The 18,666-nt window shown below is 40.7% G+C and overlaps 1 protein-coding gene across 1 annotated transcript; it reads left to right on the top strand.

Annotated features, from left to right (window-relative positions):
- Positions 1–14,154: 14,154 nt before the first annotated feature.
- LOC124798877 (chondroitin proteoglycan-2-like) lies at positions 14,155–15,252 on the top strand. The gene has a single exon (XM_047262409.1). The coding sequence runs from the start codon at positions 14,155–14,157 to the stop codon at positions 15,250–15,252; it is 1,098 nt and encodes a 365-aa protein (XP_047118365.1).
- The last annotated feature ends 3,414 nt before the right edge of the window (positions 15,253–18,666 follow it).

Genomic DNA, 18,666 nt, shown 5'->3' with positions numbered 1-18,666 from the left:
ACAGATTTGAGCGGAGCAATTTTCTGTAAACTTCTTGTACTACATTTAACGGTTTATAAATGATTCTCCGTCTTCTAGCTGCTTTAATCGTGAATCGTGTTTTACAATAATCTCTCTTTCCGTCAGTTGTAAAAATTACTGTTTCCATTTCTGTACATACGTTCGTAAACAAGCTTTAATCATTGAACGACTGGGTCGCAGAGTCATCGTAAAGACGTTTAGATTCGCGAATGATAGACGCAGAACGTCACCTCCTCCTTCCCACAATCTCTGTGATCAACGCTGTATGATGGATTAGAAGCCTCACCAGTACTGCGATCTCAATGGATTTTAATTTTTGCATAATTACGGGTTTTTTTCTCAGTGAAGGGTATTATTCCTTCTTATTTCCCCTGTTGTTGCTATCTTTGAGTAACTGTATTTTTTCATTAAGTAATTGATGTTTAGTTTATTTTTATACAGGGTGAAGAAAAAATTCCGCATTTGGAGGTCGGCATTAGAATCCTCATCCCAATTTGGGACAAAAGTTTATCTGCTAAAACTAGTCCCGCCAAGCGATTTAATAGGAATGTGATTTTAAAAACGATACTCTGATAGTGCTCTAACTATGAGCAGCGTGGACAAGAATAGAATAACATGAAATCGGCGCAGTCCCATTAGTTCAGTGAGCCGAGGCATTGCCATGGAGAACGAATATGCTGACCCGCCAGTGCTTGAGTATCGTTGGTGCCAAACACTTCTCCGGTTAAAGCATCAAATTGTATCCAGTGTACAACTCCACAATGCAATATCTTGTGTATTTCTTTCTGTTACTGTTACCTTACTTTAAATATAAACACGTAACATGAAATTCTTACATAAGTAAACAACCACTTTGTTTTGTCCATGACACAAACGAAGGTAATAGAAAATAATATTGGATCCAGTGAGCTACAAAACGTACAATAATTTGCTATGCATAATAATTCGCTTCTGTAGGTTTTACCTCCAGACTTATCTTCTCAGATCCGGTACGTACACGTACGAGCAACGTTCACTTTAGAGAAGATGTTAAAAGCGACCCCGTTTCATTTCCAAACACTTCGCCACTCACTAGTGCATGCTTTACAGGACACTATCCAACACACCTGCATCCACCGTTGCAAGAACGGCATGCACGCGAGCTATTAGGTCGTGTAAATGCATGGTTGGAGTAATATAAACTCGATTCTATAAGTGTCTCCACAAATAGATATATAGTGGATTAAAGTCTGGGCAACGCGGAGGCCAGAACATTCAATCTCCACCACAAATCCACTTCCATGGAAACGCTTCATTTAAATAGTTACTCGCAGTCGTTCCAAAGTGTGAAAGTGCAACACCATGCTGAAACCATAGTTGTCACCGAGTACCAATGGAAAGTACTATAATTCGTCAGGCAAACTATTGGGAAACAGTACGATACAGGGGCGCATTCAGCTTGTTAACACATGCGCTTAAACCAAAGCTTGCCTGAGAGCCCGTTCACGGATAACATATAGTTTGTGTTCCGACCAGCAATATTTGCTGTGGCCATTGAGAATATCTTCACGAATCAAGTTAAATTTTTCGGTCTATATCACGTTATTTACGAAATGTTCGTGACCTTCCAATTGGTGCAAAAGCCATTTACAAAACTGTATTTGTCGAATGCAGTTTTCTGGCCGCTGATAATAAGTAGTGTGTAATGACATGGGCGTAGGTTCTTCATTATGCAACACTTCAACAACTAGTCTTTGAGATATCTGGAACTGGCGACATACGCACGAGTAAGAGCAACAGCAGTTATGGTTGTAGGGTGCACCTTGCACCAAAAGCGTATCAACGTATCCGTGATTAGTGTTCTCCATCGGGAAGCTACCGTACATGAAGTTGACAGGGTCAGTTCTCGTTTTGCATTTCGCGATTAGTAGACACATACATGCAATTGAATGGATCCAACTGTCATGTGATACGCTATTGTCAGGTCACAAAAGATGTCCTTTTTACAAAGGGCGAGAACTAGGGAACGTACATCTAAAGAAATAAAAGAGGAACCTGATGAGAACTCGAACCATAGCTCCGTGGTGAATGTGGATTTGAGCCTCCAATAGTACACTCATCTAGGTACGACGGCTAGTACAGGGGTGCGGCGTTGTGCACCCTCCTCTGTATATTCCAATGCGCTCCATGGCGAGACAGTGTTCCCAGCTGTTCGTTTTCGTACACGTGCTTTCAAAATACATCCGATCTGATTTTGCTAGATACACTTTTGTCTTGAATCTGTATGAAGGATCGCATAGTGACCTCCGATTGCGGCATTTTTTCTTCACACTGTATAAGTAATTGTTGTGATTAGTACACACAAAGATCAACACTAAAATTTTAAAATTATTTTTGCAAATATCTTATCAATAATTTCTAAACATTTCATTTCTTTTTGGCATGAATCTAAAAGTCAAAGCAACATTTATCATGACTCAGTAAGTCAATTAAGTTTTCGTCATACCGAGTTATTATCAAGGAAAATCTAACACCTATACTAATAGTAATTCTGTAAAACCAACATGTCTGTTTGTTAGTATTTGAATACACTAATCTCCATAACTACTAGACGTATTTTCATAGGGTTTCCGCAGGTAGCATGATAGTTTGAGGTACTGTATAGACTTTATTTCATCAAATTCGACTCATTTAAGAAAGGTATCCGTCATATTATAAAAATTTATTTATGTGTCTATGTGTGTTTCACATCTGCTCCGAAACCACCGGACCGATTTCAACCGAACTTGGTACATGACTTACTGTCTGGAAAGAATCGCTGTCGGGGTAAGAACTCATTACGTGCGAAAGTGGTGGGGGTGGGTGTGCAAGAAAAGTGTATGTTACGACACGTGAATAGCCAATTCTGATTCATCCAGTATTTAAGAAGAAGATCACTTAGTGACATGAAATGGACTTAATATATAATGCATGTAGTTAGTTACGAAAGAAAACGGTAGATATTTCAACAGGAAAAAGCTCTCGTATGTCATATAATCACAAAACATCATACAGAACATAACATATCAGAAATGTATGACATACCAGTAGCAATTCAAGGTAGTTTACAATAGCATAATACCTGAGCAAACTATAAAAATCACTATTCTACAAATACTTTGATGTATGTTATATGATGTAGGCATTTACTTATTTTAGTATGTATTGTTTCCACTTCTAATGTGTTGTCCTGGGCTATTCGACGAATTCTGTAAGGTCCATTGTACACTAACAAAAACGTATGACTTGGATACTTACTTTTATGTGATAAAGGATAGGATTTCACAATAAATTTCTGACCAATGTATAGCTGTTTGACACTTACCTTAGCGTGTCGTGACTTCTACCTTCATTCTACGCAGTTCTTGAAGTTACTTATTGATAAGGTTGTTACCTCTTTGTGACGTAGCTTGCGTGAGTTTGTAAATCGTGCAAGCTCTCTGTTCAGTCTGGTGGCTGTTCGTTCTTAAGTACAAGAAAGCGAGGCAATGAAGTAGAATCATGTGGCAATTCGTTTAAAAGGCTTTGAAATTTGTGTGTGTGCCTGTCGAAATTCTAATGTTGTCGGCGACTGTATAACGTGCAAAGTTTATTGAATTCGCTCATCAGGCGTTCAGAAGCATTAGTTTGTGGCCAATAGAGTGAGATGAATATGGGTTTAATTTTGTTATTTCTTAAAGTTTTTGTACAGATGTCTGACTGAAACTGGGAACCGTTATCCGAAATTAACTTAGGAAAGTGTTCTACTTCAGGTAGGAAATATTTTACAAATGCATGTGATATCGTTTTTCCAGCAGCTCTCTGTAAGGGATGAGTGAGACACATTCAGAAGTCAGCTCTTCGGCAACAAAAATGTATGAAAATCTATTCTGAGTTGTTACGAGTGGCCCTAGAAGATTTATAGGCGCTAACTCTTTTAACTTTGTAGGAACTATGGGAAGTAGTCGAGCTCAGTGTGTAACAGTGGTGGCTTTGCTCTTAAAAACAATTTGTATACAGATAAAACTTTTCTGATTCTCTTTTCCACATCATTGAAATAACAGGTTGTGTGGAGATCGTTGAAACATTTATATTCTCTAACTTAGATGGATGTACCAAATGAGTTTGTTTATGAAACATCGGGAATACAAGAGACCTAGAGTGAGTCATTGATAGTAAACCACTTACAGAGAATGTTCTTGCACACAAGTGAATACTGTTTCATCTCTGTGGTTGTTTTATCCTGTTACTTATTTTATAGATATCTCCAGACTGGATACTTATTCTCTTTCTGTGGAATATCTTTTAGAGACCAAGTAATAAAGTTCTCAAAGGCAACTTTTCATGTACGCAGTATACTGAAGTTTTTCTCAAGTTTCGTTTCCATATTACTTTCTTCTAAGCCAGTAGATACACGAGATAAAGTGACAGCGACAACATTTTCTGAGCCTGGAATATGAACTAGAGTAAAACGGAATATTTGAAGATACAGTTTTAATCTGTCTTGACTCAATTTTGAATACATTAAAAATTTTATGGAACAATGGTCTGTGCAGACTTAAGAGTGTTTGACAAACAATAAAAAACGAAATTTGGAAAATTCGTAAATGATAACTTCTGGTTCAATTACTGACTAATTCTTTCTGATTTCGTTATAACAAAACTAGCAAAAGCTGTACCAGTCCCCTCAAATTTCAGGAATAGGTAACTATTCAACCCAATCTCTGATGAATCAGTAGCTAAACAAAAATCGCGTGACACGTCTGCATGTGCAGGAACTGGAGCATTCAGAAGTACGTCCTTTAAACTTAGGATCTCTACTTGCACATGTTCATCCCAATGTCATATTGTGTTTTTATCAGTAAGAGAACAAAGTTTTGGGGGTGGTAAGAATTTTTGTTCTCAAGGAAAGACAATAAAAGTTATTAAACCAAGGAAGCTACAAACTTGCCTTTTGGTGGTAGGAAACGGAATGGCTCTGATTGATTCAGGTTTTTCGGAATCAGGTCTTATGCCTTCAGACGAGATGATCTGTCCTGATTCTTCAAAAATCTGTAACAAACGATTGAGTAAATGGTTATGCTGTGACCAATATTTTTCAGCTATGAGGATGTCATCAACATGTGAAGTAAAGACATACTTTCTTAACATCGTCAGTGTTCATTTTTAATGCGACTGCCCGTTCAATAATTGTTTCAACGGTAATATCAATGTGGTCGTGGCGTTCCGTGAGTTGCGAGACTACTGAGCTGTGCTGGGTACAATGGTATTTATTTTTGCGAAGTAGCTCTTCTTTGTCTTTATTTTGTGTGGTTTTAAAATTATTTTACTCAGTATCAAGGCTGCTTAGCTCGGCCTCAAACCTCATAATAATAGGTTGTAAGTCGTTTCTAGTCTCTTGTCGGATTTCTACAGAAAGGTTTTGCTGTTTTTTCTTAAGTTACTTGATATCTTTAACAGTTTCTTATTGTGATTTACTTGTTGGTTCATGTGATTTTGTGTTTCGTTCTATTGTAATAACAGATGTGGGCTAGCGTACGGTTTCATTGAATGAAATGAAGGTAAAATGGAAATTTCGTATGGCTGAGACGATTTGTCACCTGCCGATTCGTCTTCCGATAGTTTTTGTTCACTGTTGGAAAGATGTTCTTATGCGTTAACTGATAGAAAATTAATGTGTGTTGGATAGTTATTTGCATTCTCTGAAATCTTAAGTAAATTAATGACGTGTAACGACTGTTATGCTTGTTTTTCATTCATTATTGGGTCATTACTATGTGACATGATTTGCCGTCTGATAGCATGAGAAGATATTTCGTTGCTAGCCATACTGTTTCAATTTGAAAAACTGAATTACCGAACAAAATTTCTATTTTATCTGAGTGAATTTTAGTTAAATACCCGAAAGTGATAAATTGTGTCACGCAGTAACAATATCTACGAAAACACCTAATTAATACGTAAAAACATCTAATTAATACTGAAACATTTCATTCTATTTGCACTATTCTGTGCCTACGAAACAAAGATCTTCACATTCAATATTTATGAAAAGAAAACACAAAATTACAGATAAAAATCACAATGAAATTACAACAGCTGAAAGAGAAAATACAAAAGTTAGTGCGCATATGCGTAGCCCTGACTTGCTTTGGAGAACTTGTGTTGCAGTCTAACTACGTAATCATAGAAAAACCAGAGGGTTATCCTAGGCGAACGTGTAAGCTTTCTATAAAAATTATCTGTAAATGAAAAAATGAATATTCTTTTTCGAAATCTCTCTTCGTGTAACGTGTGCCTTAGACATCGTGTTCATATGTTGATCAATATGACTCTTGGCTGTTCCTGTGTTGCGCATGTTAACAGAGTTGTGAAACAAAACTTTAAACTTAGAGAAATACTGGATCTGACATAGTGAAAACTAATCTAACTAAATGCTAAAGTAACTAAGCGCGTCCTCAGTGAAAACTAGTTAACTGGAACTCAATGCTGAAGTACATTATGAAAGTTAGGTGACTTGAAGCGCAATTTCCGAGGTGAAATGTCCAGAAAAATAAAATAGCTGTCTTCTCAGAAGAAAAATAACTGTCTCAGATTAACTACACTGTTCACTGCAAATTAATCTTCTTGCTTAGCACAATACCTGATAATTCTGACTACGAACGGTTTCCTCATGAGAATGTAAAGTGAGGTCTGCTTTGAAATATAAGTGACTTACCTCATGCTGAGCTTGTTGTTTGGTATCTGGTGTACTGACGTTGTCGAAAGCAAACAAAAATTTGCAGATTCAGCCAAAGAGAAAAATAGACTATTCACTATAAAACCTGTCTTTTGCTTGTCAGAAACAATCTGTTGTTTCGTGTTGCGTAAGGTGCAATTCCCACACCACAAAATATTCGAAACTTTACTAACAAAGGATGGAGGAGCATTTCACTTTAAAGGAAATCGATCTTGCAAGATGAAACTCTGATTACTGTGAAAAAAAGACTGTGCCACATAAAAAGACCTTAAAAATTAAGAAATTCTCTAAATACAAAAATTACAGACATTCCGGTCACATGCGTTACCTGCGACATATTGAAAACCAACAGATCAAATTAACACTAAGCATGAATGTTATTAGTTATTTGAGGGACGAAGATCACATTCAATTAATAGTTCTGATAAACAAACGTTATATTCTTGTGCAATCATTGGTTACCTTGAAAAATTGCTCCAAAACATCTTCTCATTCAATAGAATCAGTAACATATACTGACAAATAAGTTTTCATGTCCATAGTAAAGTATTCCAGAAGATTTCTCTCAGATTCAAGAATATTACATATCCTTCTCTTAAAAACGCATCTGCTCGATATTGTGCATCAAATAAGGATGCCCCAGCACTGCACAACTGACTGGCGAACAAGCGATCCATAGATAAACACGGAGTCAAGGACCTTATTTACTAATTGTGCATCGCACTCATTCACCTCTGTCCTAGTGCAGTGAAGTTGAATCATTTACAATGGCAGAAAACATATGAAACCCTTTGAATATGACTTAACAAATTATAGTAACTCCCTTGGTTTTTATAAAACAAACATATATACATATTTAAGGAACATGTCGGTCTTAGCGAAAAATATATGCTCCACCTCAAAAGTCCTAGCCCTAGTAATAACGTGCGCACGATCTAAGGTTGCAGTGATCCTTCGAGGCATGTCGGCAGACTGGACAGCGCGCGCAAGACCCATTATCCAGTTGGTGATCGAAGACATAGTGCGCTCTATTGAACTGCGCTGGAACACAGGTTTATTTTTATCTCTCGTTGTTAAGCTGCTTTCATATGTTGTGCCACAGTATGAACATCACGGTGAAGATTTAGTTGGCTTTCATGAAACTCTATACCAATTTCCCATCTGACAGTACGGTCTACATGGACAGAATGCAGGAGGGAAGATACCAATTTATGAATCGAAATACACTGCTGGGGATGAAAAGAATGAAGTAACGTTATGGCCAGAGTTTATGTGAGGAACTAATAGATACAAATAGTTATATAAGTTAAAGGATATGTCACGGAAGAATTGATCAGAGCCGTTCTCTGTGACGTGATTCGCGATCTGGTTCAGATGCCTGTGTATGCAGAGAAGGTAAAAATAGGGTTTTGCGTCTCGCTGATGTAATTAGAGACGCAACGGTAGTATAGTTGGTCAGGATGAGCGAATAAATGGGATGTGGCCTAAAGTGATGCAGTTAAATCACGTAAAATCAAAATGTGTGTGGACTTTCTTCTCGAACACGAATCCTGTTTCTTAACCACCACAGCAGCTCGTTTGACTATGAATAAAGATATGTAAAAATAGGTAGAGGCAGTCGTAACAGATGTTGCGGAGGAAGCAGACTACAGTAATTATTTGAGTATCGACGCTGCATAAAGGAAAGTGCATTATGTGAATTGTTGTTCCGACAATCAAAAAATTTTAGAACTTTGGATTCATCGGGCTGATCCCTCGTAATAAAAGACTTAGGAGACTCCTACGCCATGATTTAAGTGCTCTTACGCATCCAGAAACAATGCAAGTGAAACTATGTTATCGGTTGCAATGTGAAATTTGTTATTGGTGCGGCGTACAATGGGCGGTACAAAACCTCAAGCGAGATCAGTCACTGCCGTCGGCTGCTTAGATAAAGGGATTAAATAGTATTAAACACAGAATAATCTGTAACGACGAAGCCCGTCGTTCCCAGAACGCAAACCTCGGAATCCGGCGGAGAGCACGTGTACAGCACACATGTATTTAAGCGTACGCGCAGGGACACTGAGCCACCTTCATCGAACGACAGCTGACAACATGGGAGGTGAGTACCGCTGCCACAGATTTCACGGTTTCTCAGTCTTTCTGCGTGGTTTAAGGTGTGTTTGTGCTTGCTATTATTCGCCACAGATTTACTGAAATACCAAAATGTAATAAGAGTGATGTAAAAGTGACGAATTTTGATACTATTGGTCGTTACGAAGGAAACTTCCTATGTATAAGTCTGGCATCAAGACGGAGTCATTAATGAGTTTCGATTCGTTTGCTCTTTTTGTTTAGGGTACTTTACGAATAGAAGTGCTCCTCTCGTGAAATATGTTTCCTGCCTCAGACTACAAGTAATCTTGAAATCCATAGTTATTTTGACGCGCAGCAGTGTCATGCAGACTAAAGTTCCTGAACGTGCACTGCTTCAACACTTATTTGTTTTCGCTGAGGACACTTGGTAGTATACGGTGTAGAATGTACCACAGTCATTTTTCGGCAAATACAATTCTTAAGAGTTAGTAATAACGAACTACCATAGTTGTACTAGTAGTTAGGTTTTTCTTATATTTTACTCTTCAGTCAATACGTTGTTCTACACTCCCAGCTACCAGTCACTTTCCGCTCCCCAATATGTATCATATATGAGTATACTGGTCTCTTTTTTTGTTTATTTACAACACTTAACTAGTTTCTTCTGGGTAACCACCATTGTCTCGTGTACAGAATTCGCAATTTTTCATGTTTTTCTCGAACGGCTTGTGCTACTACATACGGCACGAAGTGAAAGTTCAAAGTAAATATTAGTATATTGTAACGGAAAGACAGCTTCGAAAGGCATGTTCATGTCGTCGTTTGATGTAGCTGTGCATACGGAAGGAAATACAACCCTTAACCTTTTTAATCAGCCTTTTGATGATATTTTGCTATAATCCACCAAAACTAACATTTAGTCAATCTCTTCACGCAGTGTAGTGGTTATTAGCGAGAATCCTTGGACAGACAACCGAGAAAAAAAATGGTTAAAATGGCTCTGAGCACTATGGGACTTAACATCTGAGGTCATCAATCCCCTAGAACTTAGAACTACTTAAACCTAACTAACCTATGAATATCACACACATCCATGCCCCAGGCAGGATTCGAACCTGCGACCGTAGCAGTCGCGCGGTTCCAGACTGAACCGCTCGGCCACGGCGGCCGGCCAACCGAGAAATGTATGTTACCAGTATTTGAAGGTAACATGTTAACCACTCTAAACATGTTGTATATTTAAATAAACAGCAAGAAAACAAACGTGGCTTCTAACGGAAATCATATTAATTTTTGAAGTTAGACCACCACATCATCGTATTCTCTATAAGTACATAAAGATAACAGTAATTGATCATGCTATCTATTCATTCTTTCAAATTAGATGATACTGAGGTGCTGCGTGAGCAAAATTATCCCCACCGTCACTGAATACTCACTGGGGCCCACAAGAAATACAGGCCCCACAACGAGCTTGTGGCATCGCACAAATCGCCTTGTTCGCCGTGCTTCGCGAACGCTCGGCTCCGTTCAGGGTCCACCGCAAATTAATCCGTCAATGGAAAGGTACCCCTAAAGGAATATTATCAGCAAATCTGGTCGTTTATATCCATCTACCATGAATTTTAATAGGTCTTCTGAGCTCTGCATTCCTTTTCCTCGTTGCTTCTTCCATAAAAAGATTGAACAGTAGGGAAGAAATGCTGGTTAGCTCTCTTACGCCCTTTTTCATCCTAATATTTCTCTTTCAGTCTTCTATTCTTATTCTTCCCTCATATTTCATGTAATTTTTTTTGAGATTTCCGAATACTTTGTGCCATTTCGAACAGTTCAACGCTTTCTCTACGTAGAGAAAACCTATAGCGGTGTCTTATTTTTCTTAAGTTTTGTTTCCATTTTCAGGCATAATACCAGAACAGACACTCAGTGATATCTGCTACAGTTGTTGTTTGGGGTTGAGCACGAAGACTGGTTCGATACAGCTCTCCACGTTATTCTGTCTTACACAAGCCTCTTCACATTTGCAACCTAGCCTCATTGGGAAGCTACTTATTGCTGTCAAACCTTGAGCTACCTGTATGCGTTTTACCTCCATACGTTGCTCCATTACAAAACTGACAATTCCTTGACACCCCAGGATGAGTCCAGACGCCCGATCCCTTTGTTTACTGAACGTGTGCCATACATTTATTTTCTCACCATTTTGAATCAATACCGTTTCAACAGTATCCGTCCAACTAATTTTTAGCATTCCTCTTACCTTCCCTAACGTCGAACTCATATTTATATTTCTTCTGTATAGTATTTTCACCGGCATCATGGTTGCGTGATTTATATCGACGTAATAATTCTCCATCATTCCGATTTGATGGAGACTGTGGATTGGACTGCGCGAAACGCGTATATGAACGATCGAAGGGACACAGATCCTAGGGAACTGAAGTCCCATTCAGGAAGATGACATGTGCCGGCGACAGGTACGTTTTCTTCTGGTAACTTAAGGCAAATATCGGGGTGATGGAAATTTCTCTGGTGGAACCATTAAGATATCGCAACATTCCGACAAACGTTACCATCTAGAATGAAATTTTCACTCTGCAGCGGAAAATGGGCTTATATGAAACTTCCTGGCAGATTAAAACATTGTGCAGACCAAGACTCGAACTCGGGCAAGTGCTCTAACATCTGAGTTACCCAAGCACGACTCACGACCCGTCCCCACAGCTTCAGTTCCGCCTCTAACTCGTTTCCTACCTTCCAAACTTCACAGAAGCTCTCCTGTAGCCCTTGCAGAACTAGCACTCATGGAAGAAAGGATATTGTGGAGACATGGCTTAGTCACAGCCTAGAGGATGTTACCAGAATTAAATTTTCACTCTTCAGCGAAGTGTGCACTGATATGAAACTTCCTGGCAGTTTAAAACTGTGTGCCGGACCGAGTTTCGAACTCAGGACCTATGCCTTTGGCGAGCAAGTGCTCTACCACTTGCCCGCCAAATGCATAGGTCCTGAGTTCGAGTCTCTGTCATAGAGACACAGTTTTAATCTGCCAGAAATTTCAAATGTTATCATATTCGGCGAAGCGTCGAGATATTGCAGAAGTCTCAATGTATAATGTATAATAGTGGTACAGTCCATCCATAAACAGTCGTACAAGAAAACGGTGAGTATGTCGTTCGTCGAAACGTCGCGATACCTTAACTCTGCCACTTGGCTGGCGACCCAAGAGCCTTTCGTCGGGAGTATACGCCACGGAAACCTAAATTTAAAAATATCCGAATGTCTCGTTTGAAAAGGATATGACCGACTTCTTCCCCCACTCTGAGTGTGTACGATATCTGTAAAGGCTTCGAAGTCGAGGTGGTTAATCCCTAAACTTCTTTCCTTTCCACTGACCCGCCAACTGCAACGTTGGTTTGACGCCTGATACATTCGCCAAAATAAAGAAAATTATGCCTCTGGAAGAAGGGTGACTTAACAACAATAACGGAACCTATCGGGTGATAAGTTCATATGTGAAATGAACAAGACGAGACGCCCGAAGGAATTTGACCACATTCACTATTCTGGTCCTGGGGATACAAGTCACAAATCTTTTTCACTATTTCTTTAATCGATTTCGATATTACAGTAGCCCATGAGTCACGTACGTGTCACACCGAACGTTTGCGTGCAGTATATCGCGTAAAGAAACAAAAACTCAAATCACCCGAACTGGCACCATCTAATCGTTTCGCTCCGTTTCCTTTTTGCAGGTCTCGTGATACTTGTGACGGCTCTGGTGGCGGCGCTGGCGTCTTTCGCAGATGCAGCGACTCTACACACGAGGGAAGCGGTAAGTAGTGCAGAAAAGTAATTTGTACAAGTTTTTGTGTCTCATTCTCTTTCTTGTTACTGAAACAAATGTGGTAAAAAGTTTCGGTCTACAAGCTAGTAACCATTACACGTCCTCTCAGACAGATTCTTTGGTTGATAAATCGGGGGTGGGGTTGGGGGGGGGGGGGGGGGCAGGCGGCCAGTAAAGTATCTATGCATATCTGGAGGAGTTTCTGGTATGAACTGAAGTGTGGGATCATGCATTATCCTGCTGGCATATGCGTTTTGTTACCCGCGTCATGAGGAATATCACAAGAGGGGTTACCATTCTTGCCAGATCCTGCGACCATTTAGGCTTTACAAATGGCAAGTGTCTGTTGCCATTGGTAAACATCCCATAGCAACGCGAAATCCAAAGCCAGCTTCCAGTAATACTCGTATTCCCGACTGTTTGTGATGACATCCTGAATTTAACTTCTGTCTCAATTTCGGTTGACATGTGGCACTATAGCTGAATGTCGAAAATTAGGTGGACTGATAAGTTAAGGAATAAGGAAGTTCTGCGCAGAATCTAAGAGAAAGGAATATATAGTAAACACTGAGAAAGAGGAGGGACAGGATGATAGGACATTTGTTAAGACATCAGGGGAAAATTTCCATTGTAATGTAGGAGGCTGTGTAGGGTAAAAACTGCAGAGGAAGACAAAGGCTGGAATACATCCAGCAAATAATTGAAGACGTAAGTTGCAAGTGCTACTCTGTGACGAAATGGAAGGTGCTTAGAGGAATTCGTGGCGGGCAGCATCAAACCAGTCTTAAACCAATAACTTCTTTAAAAAAAATGCTTGGTGTTTATGTATTGATATGTTGCTTCATTGGTCTACAACACGTCTCCAGATTCACTCCGATCGCCTCACGGCAGCAGACCATAACTCATTCATCGTGGTGCTTTCCACACTACTGGCGGTTCCTTCCCAAATACATGAATTTGCACGAAATGTCACCACAGATTGGTACAAAACGTGTGAATAAAAATCCTGGGTCAAGATTGACAATTTTCTTTTCTGATTACCGGTTTCGGTTTATTACCGAGCCCTCTTTTGATCAATCTAAAATCTTGTTCAGTGTGTGACGCTCATTACATATCGTCTTTTTTAGGGCTAAGACGCCTTGGTTAAATAAAAAATACGACGAAATGTAATGAGTGTCACATATTGAACAACATTTTAAATTGTTCTCAAGATGGCTCGGTAGTAAGCAGAAAGTGATACTCAATGAAGAAAATTTGCAATCTTGACATAGGGTTTTTATCTACACATATTTTAAATCAACAGATCACACCGCCACTGACAATATCAAAGAATAACCACTCGGTTTTTTTATATCGGTTCATTCACAGAACGATTTCTGGTGATTGATTACATACTAATGAACTCGCTGCCAATTTGCCACTGCTACTTGACGTGAAATAAGTGAATGTGGCGCAATGAACATTCTATGATATGTTTCAGGTGAAACCTGGACTCGTCTCATGCGCGCACGCAACCGGTCCGATCCCAAATCCACAAGACTGTGGCAGCTTCCTGCAGTGTGAACCATCAGGCAGGATAGTGACCCGGCAGTGCCCAGCGGGTCTGGAGTTCAATGCATGGCGGCGTGTGTGCGACTACCCTGAGAGGGCTCGCTGCTCCACCGGCGGCTGGCGTCCACGACCACCACCACCACCACCACCACCTGCACAGGATGAGCAGACTCCCGCGGAAGACGACAGTCCCGCAGTAGAGGAACCAGTTACCCCTCCAGCCGACGCCCCCGAGTGTCCAGCCGTGGAGAATCCCGAAGAAGCTGTTCAGCTGCCCAATCCGAAGGACTGCGGCAGCTTCTACAAGTGTGACGCGGCTGGAGTGGCCTGGCTAAATGCCTGCCCTGCTGGTCTTGAGTACAACGCGAGGCTCAGAGTTTGCGATTACCCAGAGAATGCTGGTTGCTCTCGGCCGGGCCCCGTTGAAGAGCCTGCCGAAGAACCGGCTGAGGAAGCAGAAGAAGACAACGCTGAAGACGAAGCCGGTGAAATTGAGCAACCAGCGAATCCTCCGGCCGATGCCCCCGAGTGTCCAGCCGTTGAGAATCCCGAAGAAGCTGTTCAGTTGCCCAATCCGAAGGATTGCGGCAGCTTCTACAAGTGTGACGCGAGTGGAGTGGCCTGGCTAAATGCCTGCCCTGCTGGTCTTGAGTACAACGCGAGGCTCAGAGTTTGCGATTACCCAGAGAATGCTGGTTGCTCTCGGCCAGGCCCCGTTGAAGAGCCTGCCGAAGAACCGGCCGAGGACGCTGCTGAACCAGCAGAAGAAGAGAACGCTGAAGAAGAAGCCGGTGAAGCCGATCAAGCAGAGGGTCCTGCAGCCGATGCCCCCAAGTGTCCAGCCATCGCGAATCCCAAGGAAGCTATCCAGCTTGTCAACCCTAGCGACTGCGGCAGCTTCTACAAGTGCGACGAGAACGGAGTCGCCTGGCTGATACCGTGTCCTGCTGGCCTTCACTACAACGCAAAGCTGAGGGTGTGCGACTACGCTGCGAATGCCGGCTGCTCGTCAGCGTGAAACGCTAGTGATCGTCGGAACAAATACAAAGAGATGCAATGACGAAAAAGAATGTACCGTCACCACATGACTACTTAATTTAAACATTTCTGTGTCAATACCATTAAAAATGAGATAATTTTAGACAAAGTGCCTGGAATCAAAGGTAAAGTTAACAACTAACAGTCTACATCGATATTATGCTTTTTATTTAAACCTGATGGGCTCCTTATTCAAACTAAAAGTTATCGATCTGGACTGTAGTTAAAATAAAATACTTCTTAAAAGCTGTACGTATTAAGGCAAAATCTACTGATTATGCACTCCTATACATTAGATGTCAATTAATGATGGAAATAAAAATTAAGTGAAGCAATTTAAATATGTTGTGGTATCAAACTGTTACTTCCATTCCTTTCCTGATAGCAGCACTATCAGGAAGATAAACTTTCCTCTTTCTTTCTGCAACAAGAAGATGCAGCTGGCCACAAACATTCGTCGTAACAGAAATCGATATTGCTGAGCTGATTTGCAGTATTTGAACACTTGGTGCTGCCCGCTGTGGTCCAGCGGTTCTAGGCGCTTCAGTCCGGAACCACGCGGCTGCTACGGTCGCAGGTTTGAATCCTGCCTAGAGCATGGATGTATGTGATGTCCTTAGGTTAGTTAGGTTTAATTAGTTCTAAGTCTAGGGGAATGATGACCTCAGATGTTAAGTCTCATGGTGCTTAGAGCTATTTGAACCATCTGAACACTTGGAATGCAGCAGAATCCACGTCTGTATGCCTGTGTCACAGCAACCCGTTGCGATTGACTCCAGCCGCTGAGTGATAGCCATTTCGTCACAGTGGCAACGATGACTAAACAGGAATTTCGCCACCTGTAAAATACAATGAAATGCAATGATCGACCAAATAATTTTCAGCGTAATACTTAGTGAATATGTGACGTGCTGCTGACTTCTGATTGATATTCGGTGTTCATATTATGCTGCGAGTACCATTACTGAAATGGTTACTGATGATTAAAATACAGTCGGTAGGGCCATACATACCACACAGTAGCTGCTAACATCGTATCATAGTAACATAAAAAATATCTTATTCTTTTACGTTCTACTATTCCTTTAGGTCATGTGTTGGGTGACGATCAGTTTGGCTTTAGGGAAGGTGAGGGCATCAGAGAGGAGGTTCTGACCTTGCAGTTGATAATCGAAGCAGGACTGACGAAAAATCAAGACGCGTTCATAGGAACTGTCGACCTGGGAAAAATGGTCTACAATGTAAAGTGGTGCAAGATGTTCGAAATTCTGAGAAAAATAGGAGTGAGCAATAGGGAAAGATGGGTAACATGCAGTAAGTCGAACACTCAAGAGGGAATATTATGACTGCAAGACTAAGAAGGGCTCGGATTAAAAAGAGTGTAAGACCAGAACGTAGTCTCTCGCCTTTACCATTCAGTCTGATCCTTAACTCAATAGGCGTGCTCACTCAGGCTTCGCGAGACTTTTCACACTTGAACTCCAAGATAAATTCTGGCGGACTGCTTCTATACTCGGGTTACCCATACACTACACTATACACTACTTAAACTAACTTAAACTAGCTGATGCTAAGAACAAGACACACACCCATGCATGAGGGAGGACTCTAACCTCAGGCGGGAGGGCCCACCCAGTCCGTGCAAGGCGCCTAAAACCGCGCGGCCACTCCGCGCGGCTTTTAAGTCGGCCGTGGCCTTTCAGAGGAACCATCCCGGCATTTGCCTGGAGTGATTTAGGGAAATCACGCAAAACCTTAATCAGGATGTCCGGACGCGTGATTGAACCGTCGTCTTTCCGAATGCGAGTCTTCCTTAATTGCCAACTCTATAACGTTTTATTGTCGGTTGCATTATCGCTTTTTTTGTTTGTTACCGTTTTGTAATGTCCAAGACCGCCCTTCGTGAACTACGCACCTGTTCCCTTAGTATAGCACAAATAGTGTTCGCAGGAATGTGTCAACTTTACCGATCATACCGAAGAACTTCAGGACAATAATATTGGACACATCCCTGTTTTTCCAATAAAATAATTAGAGTATTAGTTAGCATCAAATATGTTCTGGGTAATGCTAAGGGAAAATGTAGATCCCTGATGTGAATGTCAATTTTGCAGATTTTCTTTTTGTCCTAACGAGTGCATTTCGTGGCGAAGCTTAAACTATGGAATTTAGTTTTATGTGAATATTTAGCTGGTGCTGAGGTACTGTAATTTCCACAATGTAGTTTTCAATTCTGTAGTATTTTTTTATGTGTACTGTTTAAAAATCCGCTCGAAAGCACACGATTTTGTGGAATAAGAAGTAAAATGCTGCAGGTTTCATTTAGTGTAATAAAATCAGCAAGGACTATTTAAGTAGTACTGAAATAATTGTAAATGTTGTGTAACTCAAATCAAAATTTTCAAATGATTTATCGCTTAAATCTCAGTTTGAACATCGGTGTCACACAGGCAACTCCTCATAGCATACATTACATAAAAGTCACCTCGCGAGTTAAGGGCTGTACATCGCAGAAGCTATGACAGAAGTAAGAGAAAGATTCAACAGTTGGTTTAAAATTGAAGGTGAAAGGAAATCAGTGATAAGATTCACTGACGACATTGCTATCCTCGGTCTATGATTATTCCGCAGGGAACTGCACTTTCTAATGCGAAGCTATTGGTAATATTAGTGCAAAATTAGTATTCTATATTGGTGCAACGCTTGTACGAAGTTACTTTTTAACAAGGCAAACATAAGATTTTCTTACGTTACATTTCTCCAAGGAAACGAGGAATAAGTAGAAACGATACAACAAAGAATAGAGTCCACTTAGTACAAAAGCAACAACGATGGTAACGGGGCCATGACTAGGCCGTATCTGCACAGCTTCGTGTTGTGATGTGGTTCCGAGCGTAAATTGGTTGAGTCGACGCAGCCAGCCATCCTATGTCCATCCATTTAGCAAGAGGTCTCTGAGATGACAGCCGTTTACTATCGGGACAAAAAATAAAAACACCTAAAGCGGTCCTTACGATTTTATTTTATTTTGTCGCTACAAGTTTCAACGCTTAATTGCGTCATCTCCGGGCTGTTTTGATGCGCTACAGGTAGATATGATCCCAATGCATAACGCATAAGTGCTGACACATTATCTGCGTATAAAGTAATGCTGGCAACTGATGGGTTATGAATGAGGATCATATCTACCTGTACCGCATCAAAACAGCCTGAAGATGACGCAATTAAGCGTTGAAACTGGTAGCGACAAAATAAAATAAAATCTTAAGGACAGCTGTAGGTGTGTTTTTATTTTTTGTCACGATCCTATATTTTGGCGACAGAGGGCACTAGTAGTCCAGAACCGCTGGAGGCATGGCCCAGGAAGCGTACTCCAATTGGGTCCTCTGTCGGC

Source organism: Schistocerca piceifrons, chromosome 5 (assembly GCF_021461385.2).
Source record: "Schistocerca piceifrons isolate TAMUIC-IGC-003096 chromosome 5, iqSchPice1.1, whole genome shotgun sequence".
Lineage (NCBI taxonomy): Eukaryota > Metazoa > Arthropoda > Insecta > Orthoptera > Acrididae > Schistocerca > Schistocerca piceifrons.
This window is presented reverse-complemented; position numbering and strand designations above follow the sequence as displayed.

Coding starts and splice junctions, on each gene's coding strand:
- LOC124798877 (XM_047262409.1), top strand. CDS start 14,155: ATGTTTCAGGTGAAACCTGGACTCGTCTCATGCGCGCACGCAACCGGT.